We start from the raw sequence: 16,313 nt of genomic DNA, 5'->3' as shown, positions 1-16,313 counted from the left end.
TACAACCAATGATGGTGCATCCTTTAATTATTCCAAATTTTGTAATGAACAAGGAACTTAATGTCTTTGAGACCAGACTTTTTACTTAGGTGTTGAGGGGTTTCACAATATAAAGTCATAACTAAGTAGTCCCTAATGAAACTGAACATTAAAACTTCATGTAAGAAAATACTTTCAGTTCAAAGAGAAAAAAAAGAGCCTTAAATACTTAAGTTTTCATCCATGGTTACTGACAGCAAGGCTCGTGCTAGAAAATAATTTTGGTTGTAACACTTTTCCCAAATGAGCAGTATATTCATTAAAATTTGAAAAATAGCCCATTTATGTAAAATATTTTTAGGCAAATGTGTTTTTATCCCCAGCTAACCTGTTTTAAAAGAAGCTAGTAGCCCTAACCAAAACCCTGACTACTAAAAATACTAGCCTTGCATTTGGAGTTTTTGACAGACGAGTGCTGAACTATTAACATTTTATTGGGATTTATGTCCCAGAATAAATTATAACGTTATTAGTTCATCACTATTAAGACAATGATTAAACAAATCACATTTTAACTTACTAAATATAAGCCAGTTTATTTTCGTTCTTGTGGGACCTTATAATGTGTACGTAGTTTTTGTTTCGATTCCAGCTCATGAATCCAAACTTAAATGTTTGTAAAGTTAACAATAGTAATAAAAAAGTGGTCATTTTAAAATACAAATGATTCTCACACCATCACAAAATTAATGCCTTTGTATAAAGAAAAGCCAGACAATACAATTAAATTTATTTTCCCTTCAAAGCATAGGTTTTGATTTGTGAATTTATCTCGACTGAATTACTAACATTCGACGTGACACCGTGGAAATGAACACAATGCATGATTATTAATGCGTATCAGTTAAGCTGGCTTAAATATCCTTAAGCTGGATTCCAAACACGTAACAATACACAACAACAAAAAATATATAAATATAGATATCAACAGCCATGCCAGATCTGCCACCAAGGAAAAATAAATATTAAAATAAGCAATAACATCAACAACTCTCCACAATATGAGAAAGTAGTGTAACAACTGTGAGCACAGTTTTCATCTTAATAACAGAAAATCAGTTCAGCTCGTATTTAAACAATATCAAGTGGCTACTGTTCCGGTACATGTTGAAAATAATAGTAGAGTTCCCATTCTTCTTTTGTTTTGTGGAATGAAGAGGCTCCATTGTCAAAGATAGAAGTTGTTGACTTGTTAATCCAGTTACATAACTTTTATTTAATTTGATTTTCACTTTCAAAACATTCTTCATATCCTTTGTAATTATGAACTAGACATGATATTTTTGGTTTATAATGGTATATCATATAATAATGTGCTTATAAAAAACACTTTGTGCTAATCAGAAATAACCTATGTGCCAGCAACAGGTTTAGTCTCTGTTTCTGAAGCTCAAGACTCTCAACTATCATGTTTGACATAAACAGCTGCATTTCAACAGCCAGCCATTTTGTTCACGTTCTCTTTGGCAAAGTTCATTTTAGCAATACTGGCCACACCGGTTTCATAATTAAATAATATATATCCCCGATTTCATTTTCAGAAAATTACCAAGGAGTTGCAGAACTTTCACCCAAATGATTAGTAATACACCGAGATGAATTTAACACTTAGGATGAAACCTTACTTCGTGAAGAGATCAAGTAAATATTGTTTTGTTTGAAACAATGTTCGGAAGTTTTGATTGATCCTTCAATGACTAGTCATCTTTATTCTGTCTTGGGTGTCTGTACATGATCATGTTTTCATGCACATTGTTTTCCCAATGAAGATGTTGACTATATGTTCTTTTTACTTGACTTCAAGTACAACATCTGAAATCCACCTTTTTCTTTTCAGTGGATAATTAACACTTAGAGAAATAGTAAGTTACAAAACTTTTTTTATGAGACAGTTGAGATAATAATTCGGTCAATAATGTAAAAATGCCATAACCCCATGTTTAATGGATGCTTTCATGGAATTACTTTTTCTTTTTCTCATCTTCCTCTGTGGGTAATGTTGGCCACTGTGAAAAGTAGGCAATCATGGCCGAAGCCATGGACAGATAACCTAAAATTATAAATGTGGTGTGCCAGTTGTAGAACTTGGCAATGAAACTCAGAGGCAGTCCTGATAACACCAAACCAACTGAAAAAAAAATATATTTAAAGGTGTTAATATTTTGATGAAATAGTTAATATGGCAACAGTGTTATATTGTTTACATCCTCCCCACCCCTCAAAAAAACACCCAACCCCTCCCTTGCAATGCTTACAATAACATTATCACACAAATGTTAGTATATTCAATTAACATACTTTTACATATTCATATCCTCCAAATTCAAACAAAATAGAACAAATTATGTTTATATTTGACTACAGTTGATCATGAAAATAACCAGTGGAAAACCGGTTCTAAATTCTGTAACTAATGTATACATGGAACATGAAAGGAATGCTTACAATAGGCAGAAAGTGTAGAATAGGCAATATTTCAATGTTTCAGAATTAAACTTTTATGTCTAGCATGATTACTAGCATTTTACAGCTAAAGTACTGTCGGAAATAGAATAAAAATAGTCGATTATTTCTTTCATATTAAAGTGACATGTAAATATTTTGTAAATACCCATTCAGTGATACTCAATCTAATTTAGCATTTACTTGTTTAGGCTCTCATTGATGTACAAGGTAGTGTTTACTCTTGAAATTAAACTAAAGATGTCAGTAAACAGGTGATTTGTGACCTTTATTGGAACAGACTATAACACATTTTGGTAGATATGTGTCAGTTTCATTTACCCTTAAACAATCTTTTAATTTAAAACTGCAAGTTAACTGATTATTTTGAATTGCAGCATAAATTATTAATTATGACAAGCATATTTATTGAATATAAATTCAATATAAGTACATGTACATTAGAAATTTACACAATCTTGCAACAATTTAAAGGTGCTATATCATAGTTATATATGTGAGCTGTGATAAAGATTCTCCAATAAAAAATTATTTTCTACCAGTAGATAAAATTATTTCCTATAATCATTTATGGGCATACTGTTAAATGTTAAATCAAAATTGTGCAATTGTGTAATATTGAGATAGCACCTTTAATACCGGTATAATGGATAACTCATAATGGTTCTTGACAGTTTTGCTAAAAAGTTACTTATAAATGACTACAAATAGTTTGTTTTGGAGAGGGATAGGGGTAAACCATCATCAGAAACAGTCCCTCATATATTGTAACAGCAATAAAATTGACAGTTGACCAAAATGTGTTATAGTCTGTTCCAATAAAGTGCACAAATCACCTGTTTACGGACATTTTTCTTTTAATTTCAAGAGTAAACACCACCTGGAACATCAATGAGAGCCCAAACAAGTAAATGCTAAATTAGGTAGACTATCATTAAATAGATATTTACAAAATATTTACATGTCAGTTTAATATGTAAGAAATAATCAACGAAAATCATTTTCATTCTATTTCCAACAGTACTATAGTTTTCCCAAATATGCTGACTAAGATAACCAAGGGCTAATGGTACGCACTGTTTGCGGCTAAAGCTGCAATAGAATGAGCAGTCCCCTCCATCTGATCAGGTGCCATCTCCATGGCTGTCACACCAAACATGGCGATAGCTCCGTACAGACCAAAACCAATCCCAAATCCCAAGAAACTGATCCAGATCTGTGACAAATAAAGATATAAATGCTGGAATTACGTTTTGTAGTCAATCTGGGTCAGAAAAGAACATAAATAAAAGAACCAATGATTAATCATAAAAAATTACCACAAATTTACTGGAAATATCTATACTGTATATCGGGAAATGCTAGCAAACATTAAATATTGGTGAAGTCATACAAGACGTTTATATTTCATGATGCTAAATTTAAAGAGATGTACAACAGACTGTTCCAAAAAACTTTTGTTTGACTGTTTTGTCTGTGATTAACTGAAGGCACAACAATGGTTACATCATACTATTGATAAAACCAAAAGGATAGCAAACAACAATAGTTAGTTTGCATGCACATTACTGAAATTTTCTACTAATTTCAAGATGTAAGCTGCATAACGTCAAGATTTGTCAAAAAAATTATTTCAGCTGACCCTACAACTTAAGCATATTCGTTATTTAGTTTCTGATATGATGATCTTGCTAAAGTTCTATGTCGCTAATATGTCACTTATTTGGATTTCGCTAAATTTTAAGATCGCCAATACTTTATGAATTACAGTATATGAGGTCTACCTCTTTACCCTATTATGGTAAATTCAAATATCTCTGTACGTTAACACACAATAAAACATTAAAGTTAACGATTGAAAGGGCAATAATACAGTTAATAACTAGTCCATACTAGTCTCCATTTGTGCTAAGAAAAACAAACAATATTTAACATGCATACCTTTCTGGAGTCTGATGTCACATAATATAAGAGAAGATAAAGGCAGACAGCAACAACCCATGTAAACCAAAGAACAACTTTTAGTCGTGGATTATACTTCCAACCTTTCTGTAACAAAACAAACAAAATACATGTACATGTACCAGTCACGTTCATAACAAAATTATCTAACAGAACATCCAACAAACATACTTTCCATATTGGATATATCTGTTACAAACCCAGTGAAGTGAATGAATATTTAACAACACCCCAGCATGAAAATATATTAGCCATTAGGTATCAAAGAAAGTATGAAATAATTAACACCAGATATGTACTGGGGAAAACATATCTGTTTGAAATATATTTGAAAACACTTGCACATTTTAAAACCACTGCAATATAGCTATAGCACTACCTTGAGCAGCAAATGACTTTTATACTTTTATACAGAGCTTAAATACATGTAGTTGTATGCTAAAGACACAAACCTGTTGTAGAATTTATGAACACGCTAAAACAGAAGCATACGGCTTCCCTGCATGGAACTATATGGCAAAACCAACAATTTAGTTAATAAACGACCAACTGATGCTTAATATGGTTACCTCATTACAACAGGCTCAGGAATATAATGGCTTAGAATTGTATACATTTTTGGTTTAAAAAAAATGTTTTTAGAACAATACCAAATAAGCTGCTCTACATGTATGTCACCATAACTGAAATGAGTGAATTGGTTATCATGTTCAATACTTACTTTGGATATCAAATAATCTGACACATATCCTGCGAGAATACTTCCTACAATTCCACCAACTTCCTGACTACTTGTAAATGCACTTCCTGAAATACAGTGTTATTTTAATCATCTAAGCACTCATTTAATAGCTGAAGAATCATGGACAAAATGCAAATTTTGTGGAAGTAAATGCCTTGCCTACCATAAAAAACTTCGTCGATGCTGACAGTTGCATCCATGCATTCATTTTAATGCATGTTAAAACAACTTAAAAACAAAACTTTAAGTTATTTGATTATAATTTTTTCTTTTTACATGCATTATGATTAATGTTCACTATAAACCAAGTGTCATTGATATATGACTTACAGTTTGTGAGAATTGGAGCTAAAAGAAAAAACATTAACATTGATCTAAACGTAAAAGTTGATGCATCCACTGAAAAGTAATATCTATATCTTGCCTTTTTGCAAAGAAGCACAAATTATTAATTAATACAAAGAAAACACATATTTGATTAATGGTGCACGAGCACAATTTAAAGTATGTTGTTTAACATACCAGTTTGGTTATTAAGACATTTGGTTGAGAAAAAAAGAAACAAACTTCAGTCTGGATGACATGACAGGTGTAAATATCAAGGCCAATGCATATATTATATTTTATTACATACCTATTCAATCTTACTGTAGTGATAAAAACAAGTTCAAACCATCTAATACATTTATATTGTATCACACATGTGCGATCTGGACCGGAACTTGTAAATGGGGGAATTCCCTTTTATTTTAACTGGAGTCAGCACGTTTTTATTACAGACATCATGTATGATTTACAAATTATATCACATCGTATTTGAAACATTATACAAGATTGTCGCAGAGGATAATTCTTAACATTAAGTAAATCCATGAAAGAAGGATTGATCATAGATTTAAGAAAGTGTAGTTACATGACGTTAAATTAAAAGAAAATGTTTCGCTTCCTATTTATTGTATTCATATATTTGGCGGAAGAACATACCACTTGACCACTATGTGGTCATGTGGTAATATATCAACTTGTGCAATAAATAGAAAGCGAAGACAACGTATGTGAAGTACTGTATTTTTAGCACACCTCACCATTCAAGGGGAGCCATCACTCCAGCTCCCCATCACTCCTCTGAGATTAGTTCAAGCCGAGTAATTTTTATCTCCCCTTAGCATGTGCATTAAAAATGATAAGTACTACAAAAGAATTAAATATCAATGCTCAAATGGTAATAGTTTAAATGACTCCCTGTAATGTCAGTTTAAAAAAATCATGTTGAGGTCTGTTTTATGGGTTACCTACCAATGATGACTGGTTGTCCTTTCTCCTGAATGAGATACAACTGGCCCCAGTCATTGCATCCACCACGTATCAACGACACAACAAAGTAATTGATGCACACAGCTAAATAAATAGGTCTGCCCAGCAGCTCTGGAAGTCTTAACTTCAGACTTGATGCTGTGTAAATAAAACAGAAAAAGAGACTTATTATAAGGTACATGTACCTCATTCTGTCTTTGGAAGTTTTAATAACTACTCAATCTAATATAAATTAAGCTCATTAGGCCTAATTTAAGTTTGGGCATTCAAATTGTGTTTTGAAAGGTAAACTGTTGTGGTCACCCAAACTGCTTAAATCCCTAAAATTATAAAAATACACTCTTGATACAAAGCTGACAATCCAAAAGGTAGATGGGAATTAAAGAAAATAGATGGGAATTAAAGAAAATAAACAAAAGAATGAGAAGAAAGTTGAATTAATTTAAATGGGAAATACTCCTACAATAAAGATACCACAACACACAGTTGTAATTCACAGAACAAGAATTCTCACCTACCAATAATTTTAATAACAGAATTATTTGATGAACTTTCATGTATGCAACAATAAACAAATTTCAGATTGTCTTGGCTGTTTAGTTTCTGAATTATGAAAGCTTAATATTGAGCTAAATACAAATGGTGCTGCTGTCATTGGAAAATAAAATAAGACAAAACAACAAAGAATTGACAAAAATATGTAGGTTCTAATAAAGTGATAGTTAGACACTATATATATAGAACTATAACCTACATTTTGATTTGGCCGCATCCTTTTTATGAACAGGCTTCACTGGGTCTGTTGTAGATTCCCTCATTGTGAACACTGAGATCCCAGATAATGAGATTGCCAACAATCCTTAAAATAAACCAAGAAATCAAAACCTACAACAGATGATTTGCCAAATTAAAAATGCATCAACATACATGTACAAGCAGGGCTTCTAGATAATGGTAGCCCCACTCCCATGGCTAGTGATATTCATTGTTGGGCTAGTAAATAAGTACTATTGCCATGTCCGAGAGCTAGTGGAAAAAAACAAAACGAGTCAAATGTTACAGTTAAGTATATTTTTTAAATATGAATATTCTGCCCACACACCCCTCCCGTCATTCTTAGTGTTTTTAAGCTCTATCTCCCTCTTTAGGTAACATATCTAATTATTACTATTATTTAGTAAAATTGTATCAACTTAAAGTAAAATAGGGTAAGTGAATGTTCATGGCTGTTAACAAAAGTAAAATGTTGTGACTGAAATTTCAAGGTAGCCAACAGGGTGGTTGGGGGTTTAGATGGCAGATGTCAATGCCATGATTATATCACCATTCAAAATGGTAGTGTTTTACATGACAATTGTAGTCCACTTTAAACATGTATTTCTCCCAACCCAAACCCTGTTATTATTTTTTTTTATTGGACAAAAACATTAATTTGATGAGTCCTGCAGTGAACCTATATTAATAAAAATAGTCCTATTAGGCTGACATTTGCTGGGGTGTTTTTTCACAAGCTACGGACATTTTTTTTAAAGTTTGCATTATTACTTGATATTATTTATTTAGGCTTGACCGCCAGCTAATGGACGGCAAATCAAATATTCAAATACATTTACATCGGGTCGCCGTAGTCTTATTGCAAATTACTTACGGTCGTTAAAAATTGGGGTAAAAGCCAATGTCTGATACTGCATTACGCTAACATTGAATAGTCCTCTGTTGATCTTTGTGTCCATTTAACAATACGTAACGCAAAATCTTGCAGTTTTAATACCCCTCTCACTCGTGTAACGTTTTGTGACCATGTCATATTTTACTTTGGGGTCTTTAGTAATACATATATGTTAAAATAAAACGGCAATGACTGGTTGCATACTTTATTAATTAACATTATGTTGCACAATAACCCCCCCCCCCCCCCCCAAAATTACGTTTTGTCACACATCCCATAATTCCTACTCTCCTTAGTGCACGTTGAGTAGTTCTCGAATGACCCCATTATTCAATCGTAAATAATAAAGAAGTAACATACCGCTGGTCGGTAAATGTTAATTTTTCACCGGATCAATTTTATTAAGTCTCAATATCTATAATACGCAATCTAATAATCTCCCAGCAGAACTATTACATTGTAACAGTGTTCAAACTCGCACGTGCTGTTCGTCACATGATGTGACATCGGGTACGGCCATTACTTCAAAGGGAGTGAGTAGCACATTTAAATTAGGGGTTTTTTTTCATTTAATTTACAGCTACTGTAGTAACGTGTTTTTTTAGGGGGGTTTAATTACAAAAACTGTACCAAACATGATTTTAATTTTTTTTTAAATAATAATAATAAAATATCTGGAGAAAAAAAGTACGAAACATATGTACACACCTTTTTACAAAATAAGATCGTCTGCTTAAAATAGCACAGCAAATGGTAGTGCAGGATGCACATTAAATCAATACTTTTACTTTCTACGTCCGTAAATAGCGGATTGGACGTGTTGCGATAGATCCCAAATATGTGTTAACGCAAATGGATGGATTAAAACAAAAAGTTATATTCTTCTACCAAAAATATATTATATCAGACAATGTAGGCATTATTACTAAAAACTTCGATACAACAGACTGTATCAAAACAGGATACACCTAATTTGCATATCCAGGTCAGAGGTGTTCGTCACGTGTTCATAATCGATCGGAAAACCAAAACGAAACTTTTTCGATGTCATTTTTAAAAACAATATACAATTAGCTAAATTTGTAAAAAAAATTATGAGTTCAAGTGTCCACGATAAGAGCAACTTTGGGAATCTTTATTGGGAAACTGTTGGGTTGAAGGGAAAAGTTTGATATTGGATTGGGAATTTACGTTCAATGGGGCCGTTCACCGGCCCCAAAATGTATAGTAGTTTATACCCTGAGATGGGTCCCTAAAAGGGGTCAGTGGGGCAAAGAAAACGTCCGAAGCGATCGGGTTGACATTACGGAAACCGAAAACGGCCGAAGTGATTCTCATTTAAAAAAAAAAAAAAACCTGACTGAAAAAATAATTTCCACAATTTCTCTGACGACGGAAATCCGTCTCACGACGGACAGTTAACAGCCATGAATGTTTAATATGGGTAAGTGAATTTTTAATCGTGGCTAGTAAATGTTTTAAATCACTAATCCCATGGCTAGTGAAGTTTATCACAATTCCAGAAGCCCTGATATAAGCTGTAAATGCTTCAGAAAAGCAAGCAACTATAAATGACATTCAGTTTTGTGATCAGTTATGTTAGTTTAGCAAAAAGAGCATTGTGAATAATAAGTTAGTTATTTTTGCATTAACACATGCTAAAAATTACAAACCTCCTGATTTGATATTCCTCTTGCACAAATGTATTTAAGTCTTCCAAACTTACATACATCTTTACAGTTTCACAGCACTAACAAATAATTTAACAGTAACATACATCCTACATTTACATACATCTAGCATATCGTAACATATAACACAGTTGTATATCTCTTGCAAGCAGTTATGTACATCCTGTAAAACTGTTATACACCAATTGCAAACAGTTACATACCTCCTGCAAACAGTTACACACCTATAATACTGTTATACACCAATTACAAAACTTTAACATCCCCTGCAAATAGTTACACACCTCCTGCAACAATACCAGTCCTCCAACCATACAAGGTAATCAATCCAGCAGAGACCAAGGGGCCAACAGATCCAGCTACATTCATCGACGTTGATAAAATACTCCACCATGTTCCGAAGTGGCTCGGAGAAAACAGCTGTTAAATAAATATTAAAATATAAGCACATGTATGTGAGAAAATGTCAAACAACCTGCACAGGAAACAAGGAATCAAATCCTAAAATTATTTTATTATTTAGTTTAATTCTCTACACATTTCAAATTCTTTTTAATTTGTGAGGTTTAAATAACAATGGAACACAGATTCCTCTGCAAGAAATGTAACCAACTTAAACATAATTTTAAAAATTTAGGGGCGGGACGTAGCCTAGTGGTAAAGCACTCGCTTGATGCACAGTTGGCTTGGGATCGATTCCCGTTGGTGGGCCCATTGGGCTATTTCTCATTCGAGCCAATGTACTACAACTGGTATATTAAAGGCCATGGTATGTGCTATCCTGTCTGTGGGATGGTGCATATAAAAGATCCCTTGCTACTAATAGAAAAATGTAGCGGGTTTCCTCTCTAAGATTGTATGTTAAAATTACCAAATATTTGACATCCAATAACCAATGATTAATATATCAATGTGGTATCTTAAACAAAACAATTTTTTTAAAATATAAATTTACTTTAAAGATTGAAACATAAAAAGTATACAATTAACACCCAAAACATGTACAAATGTATGACCAACTAGTACTATATGTATCGACAATGACAGCACAGTGCTGGGAGTATAGTAAGTAAAATATTTAGCAGTAGCACAGATGATGCTTTTAAAACCCATAAAATTCTCACTGCAATTTATTTTATACCTAACTGTGATTTTATTTCTCACTGTACTGTATGCATTACTAGTTATCACTGAATACAGTATATTAATGATTATATACTGTAACAGAAATGATCAAGATTTCTCCTATAAAAAGTTGTTAAACATTAAGCCATTACCCTCTTGATGAGAACGGCACATGCTGGCCAGCCTGGGCCCTGAACAAATCCATTGAGGAACCAGAACACAGTGAACATCAGTACCGAGTCGAATACTGAAAGAGATTTTCAAAAATAAAAAGTAAGTTACATAGCGGCGTCTTCCTGCCGAAAGTAGCTATTAATTTGTGCCTGAAAACAGAAGGATTATACATTCAAGCAGGATTCGAACTTAACTCAAGCTGAAATATGAATTGCCGAAGGTAGAGAACATCACCGACAGCACAAAAGTGCTGTTGGCAAAGCTCCTCAACAATGGCAAAATGTATTCACCTGGTGTACATTATCTGCCAATATTTAACATTTGAACATTTAAAATAAGTCTACATACAGCAAAATAACCTTTCTGTCATGTTTATAAGCTGCAAAAGTTTATTTTTTTTAAATTGCCATAGGCAAGCTGAAAATTGCCATCAGTTGGCTGTAACACCTATGGCAAATGGGAGACAAATTCTTATGTTCGAGCCCTGATCAAGTGCCTGACATCTAAGTTTTACATGCAGTGTTCATCCACAGTACTCTGAGATCAGCTGAATAAGAAACATTGAGGCAAAAGTACTTAGGAAAGGGAGGCTGAAACACGGTGAAAGCACCACCAATTCAGCCAGTAACTGTGGTTTGTATTGTTCTCCAACTATTTTTGGGAAAATAAACTATTTATTTCCATGCATCAACGTACATTTTTATATTCTTGACTTAATTATGCAAACATTATGTGTGAATTCAATTTATTAGTTTGTAGTTACCTATCAGATATACATATTTTAAAATAGTGAAATATGGCACTTGTACACTAATAATGTATAAGTGTGTAAGTGCCATCAACATATTAGCTTTTTTGTCTTGAAATGAGATTTTAAATATATACTTTTATCCACATTAAATCTAAAGCTGGACAGAGTTCACAATTTTTTTTAGTGACATAATAATGGGCACTATAGCAGGATTCAAATAAAGTCTTTTTTACCTGTAAAGATTATAGCTGTGAGTCCTGTAAAGAACAAACCAACGGAAAAGACCAGCTTAGGACTATACATGTCAACAAGGACCCCACCAATCAACTTGCTGATTGTGTACCCAACCATCTGACTGCTCACAATTAAACCTGCAAAAACAAAATTAAAACGGAAAAAATATATTAACAGACCAGATGAATGAACCTTCGTTTCGATACTTACATTTTAATTTATATCAAGAACAGTTTGTTTTTAAAATTTTGATTAGTGACATGGATAATCAGTTTGAAAATTAATTAGCAAGTACTGTTTAATGTTTTAGAATTGGTAGCCATCTGTAAAATTTGCATAGAAAATCACGGCGCAATACTCAACCAAATGTTCCTTGTATATGTGTGTGTATCAAAACTGCTCACAATCAAATCTGCATAAACAAAATTAAAACGGAAAAAATATATATTAATAGGCCATATGAATAAACCTTCATTTCAATACTTACATTTTAATTTATATCAAGAACAGTTTGTTTTAAAATTTGGTTAGTGACATTGCTAATAAATTGGAAAATTGATTAGCAACTAGTTTAATGTTTTAGAATTGGGCAGCCATCTGTAAAGTTTGCATAGCAAAAATCATGGCGCAATACTGAACCAAATGTTCCTTGTATGTATGTATCAAAATGAAAATCATTAATAGGTTATTAATTTGAAAATGTTTAACAAACATATCCCATACCAACAAATGTCTTATTTTGAACTCCTACTCCACATATATCCATAGGCATTGTGTCGAAACATTTTAGCCGAGATTAAACAGTTTTTCTGCTTTAATAACCAAAATGACAATGCAATCAGTAAAACTCCCAAAATATATTTGTCTATGTCAGTTGAGTTTAATGTACAAATCTATCTCCCTATCCAGAACCATGCTTTCTAAAGGGATGCAAGGAAAAAATTACAAACCTAAGTGATTTTTTTCCATTTCTTCATGTTGTAAAACAGCTGGTGTGGCAAAGGAGAAGGACTTGCGTACGAACACATAAAGCATATAGCCAATATAGAGAGTAGCAAATGTGGTAACCTGTTGTACAACAGTCACCATCTTGGTAGGTATAGATCTGAAAGATAAAACCCCCAAATATAATACTATTAAATAGTGCATACATTTCTTAACATTGGAAGTTGATCGGTTACCTCCGGTACCAAACCAATAAACGTCTACTATAGACTGCAGTCTTATAATGACATGCTTTCGTGTTTGTCTCGTCTTAGTAAAAAGGAGAAAAAGACGAGATAGGCCTACTGGTTTGAAATTGTGACCAAACGTTGTCTCGGTGCCCTCTGGCGTACGCATCTCTTTTTTGGGGAGGGGGGGGGGGGGGGGGGGGTGTTTGCAGGCTTGTTTTTTGCCCAAATTAAAGGGAAATGCCCGATTCTGTGTAACAACGTTTATTCATATTTGCATTATTAATAACAGCTATGTAGGGTTCTGTACGCATTTGACATGGATTATAACTAATATTGTGAGTAAAATGATGGAAATACACGATGAAACGTTTTCAGGCCAGCTCATTTTGCCCAAACATCTCCATCATTTTTGACCGAATATGAAGGTTTGCCCCAGACTGTGGGGGGGGGGGGGGGGGGGGGGGGGGGGGGGGAGGAGGAGGAGAGAGGTTGCTGATCCCCAATCTCGTACGAGAATGCTAATACTATACCGGTAACAAGTTCCAACTACAAAGTGATGACGTGTAAGCTATCCCTCGCTTATGTCCCTTTCCAGATCTGCGGGTAACCCACGCAAAAACGTGGTTTTGTAAACACGGGTAAAACACACACATGAACCACGGGTGTAGGTCTGGGTCAAGTTTTTCAGTTTTTACGTAAACCAGTGTTAAACTTAGGTTTTGATATAACCCGGTGTTACGAACGCCAAACATATAAAATCGGCCCAATGGGTCTGATGAGGTGTTACAATCCTATGACCCAATCACCTCTGGCAAGTGCCCAGCCCAAGTACTCTGCCATTCCAGAGCTAGGCATGAAGAAACACGACAGCACCCCATTTCAATGATGTTCTGGTTAAATACATATTTCCTGACGGGTTTCTTCCAGTAGTGTGTGTATTAGTGATTAATATGTGAATATTTTTTATTAGGGAGCTAAAAAATTATCAATGTAAAAACTGGGATAATTCATCTTTCTCCAGTTTAAGTCAATTTCTACGAGTCATGTGGACCCGATATCGGTAATTTTAAGGAATAAACAAAAGCAACTTAGGAAAATTAATGGTGTTAGGGGTTTGTAAACTTTTGTATTTAGATACGTACTTTTCTGAACTTTATTGTTAATGAAAATGTTTCTGAACTGTGAAGAAAAACCTCTGAAATGAATGACATGCTGATGACAACAAATCGGATGTTGATTGCGCGAACCGTGCACGAGAAAACAAAGTGAACGGAGTTGGAAGCATAATGCAGTTGGGGATGTTGATGATACAGTCTGATAAATGGAAACCCTCTACATTTTTCCATTTGTAGCAATGGGTCTTTTATATGCACCATTCTGCAAACAGGATAGCACATACCACAGACTTTGATATACCACTGGCTAGAGCAAGAAATAGCCCAATGGGCCCACCGACGGGAATCGATCCTAGACCAACCGTACATCAGGCGAGCGCTTTAGGTTGCACTATACCAATTAATTTCCGGCTGGGTCGAAGTTCGAGGTGTACCGAACTTTTGATAGAGAAGTTAACACCACAAGTCCTGTGATTGGTTATAAATGTGAGTGTGTTGGTTGTAAAAAAAATTAGTTTCATCTGGGCTAAAAATGTATGCAATTTTATTTGATGTAGTACCACCGTGTCAAGTAGCCTTGTGCTTGGAACATGTATGGGGTACCTGTAAAAAAAAGTACTCAAATTTTGTGCGAAACTAGGGGTGTTGCAGAAACATCTGGTTATACCGAAAATGAGCCATGAAAGGTACCATTTTCTGCAGTTAATACTTTGAGGTAGTGGTTGTAGTACTGATATTTATGGGTCACAGTTTGGTTGATATATTGCATAGTGTTTTTAAACACAAACGTTAACATGGTCGCCTATGGGATTTGAATTGGTATAGTCCAACCTTTACCACTCACCCCACTGTGCTACGTCCCGCCCTAAATCTGATAGCACCTCCTTTCAACTCCCAAGTTTCAACGTTTCAGTTTAATACGTAGCCTACTTTATATGTCTCTCTATTAAAAGAAGTACTTACTAATCAACAAACAAATGTCAATAGATAGGAGATAAATAGACAAACGAAAAAAAGAAGTTTAAATTGCAAACAAAATCTTCTTGAAAGCTCAAAAAATCATTTTGTTGTTAAAACGCAAATACGAAATTACCTCCCTTAGTTACTTGTTATGTACATTCCGCCTTTCATAAATGACCCACCTAACCAACCTACCAATCCTGAGTATTTACATCACCCCATCAACTGGATATGTTTCTGCATGGATGGTCCGATTATCCTATGACGGTAATGCTGCAGGCCCACAAAAAGCGCACAGACCCGCACTATTTTAGTAGAAAACCTACAACACGTGAATATTTTCACCAAACGTGCACATGTTGCACGCGCCCTTTGTAAATATCTTATTTTGTGTGTATATATGCAAACGCGCGTTTGTGCGTCTCTCGCTCTTTCTTTATTGCTCTCTCTGTCTCTGTCTGTCTGTCTGTCTGTCTCTGTCTCTGTCTCTGTGTCTGTCTCTGTGTGTCTCTCTCTCTCTCTCTCTCTCTCTCTCTCTCTCTCTCTCTCTCTCTCTCTCTCTCTCTCTCTCTCTCTCTCTCTCTCTCTCTCTTTCTCTCTCTCAATTACAATTTTACTAAATAATAGTACCAATCAGATATGTCACTTAGAGGTGGAGATAGAGCTTAAAAACACTAACATTTGGGGGTCAGGATATTCATATTTACAAAATAGACTTAACTGCAACATTTGACCCAAACAAATTTCACTAGCCGTTGTGAATGGCAATAGTAGTTATTTACTAGCCCAACATTGAATATCACTAGCTATGGGAGTGGGGCTACCATGATCTAGAAGCCCTGGTGTGTGTGTGTGTATGTGTGTTGGTGTGTGTGTGTGTGTGTGTGTGTGTGTGTGTG

General features: G+C 34.3%; 1 protein-coding gene across 2 annotated transcripts; it reads right to left on the bottom strand.

The window, feature by feature from the left end:
- Nucleotides 1–15,625, bottom strand: LOC121381220 (glucose-6-phosphate exchanger SLC37A4-like). Of its 2 annotated transcripts, none has more exons than XM_041510427.1 (11): nt 15,548–15,625; nt 13,115–13,269; nt 12,164–12,301; nt 11,158–11,252; nt 10,165–10,300; nt 7,275–7,379; nt 6,503–6,658; nt 5,186–5,271; nt 4,444–4,551; nt 3,580–3,718; nt 1–2,167 (listed from the first exon to the last, which is right to left on the bottom strand). In XM_041510427.1, exons 2-11 carry the CDS (start codon nt 13,251–13,253, stop codon nt 2,001–2,003), a joined length of 1,269 nt encoding a protein of 422 aa, XP_041366361.1. In that variant the 5' UTR covers nt 13,254–13,269; nt 15,548–15,625; the 3' UTR covers nt 1–2,000. The 2 variants fall into 2 exon arrangements, with proteins under 2 accessions (XP_041366361.1, XP_041366360.1); XM_041510426.1 differs by lacking the exon at nt 15,548–15,625 and adding an exon at nt 15,418–15,542.
- Between the last annotated feature and the right edge of the window lie 688 nt (nt 15,626–16,313).

This window comes from Gigantopelta aegis, chromosome 9, assembly GCF_016097555.1.
Source record: "Gigantopelta aegis isolate Gae_Host chromosome 9, Gae_host_genome, whole genome shotgun sequence".
Classification (NCBI taxonomy): Eukaryota; Metazoa; Mollusca; class Gastropoda; order Neomphalida; family Peltospiridae; genus Gigantopelta; species Gigantopelta aegis.
Note: the sequence above shows the minus strand (reverse complement) of the source record. Positions and strands in the feature narration are given on the sequence as shown.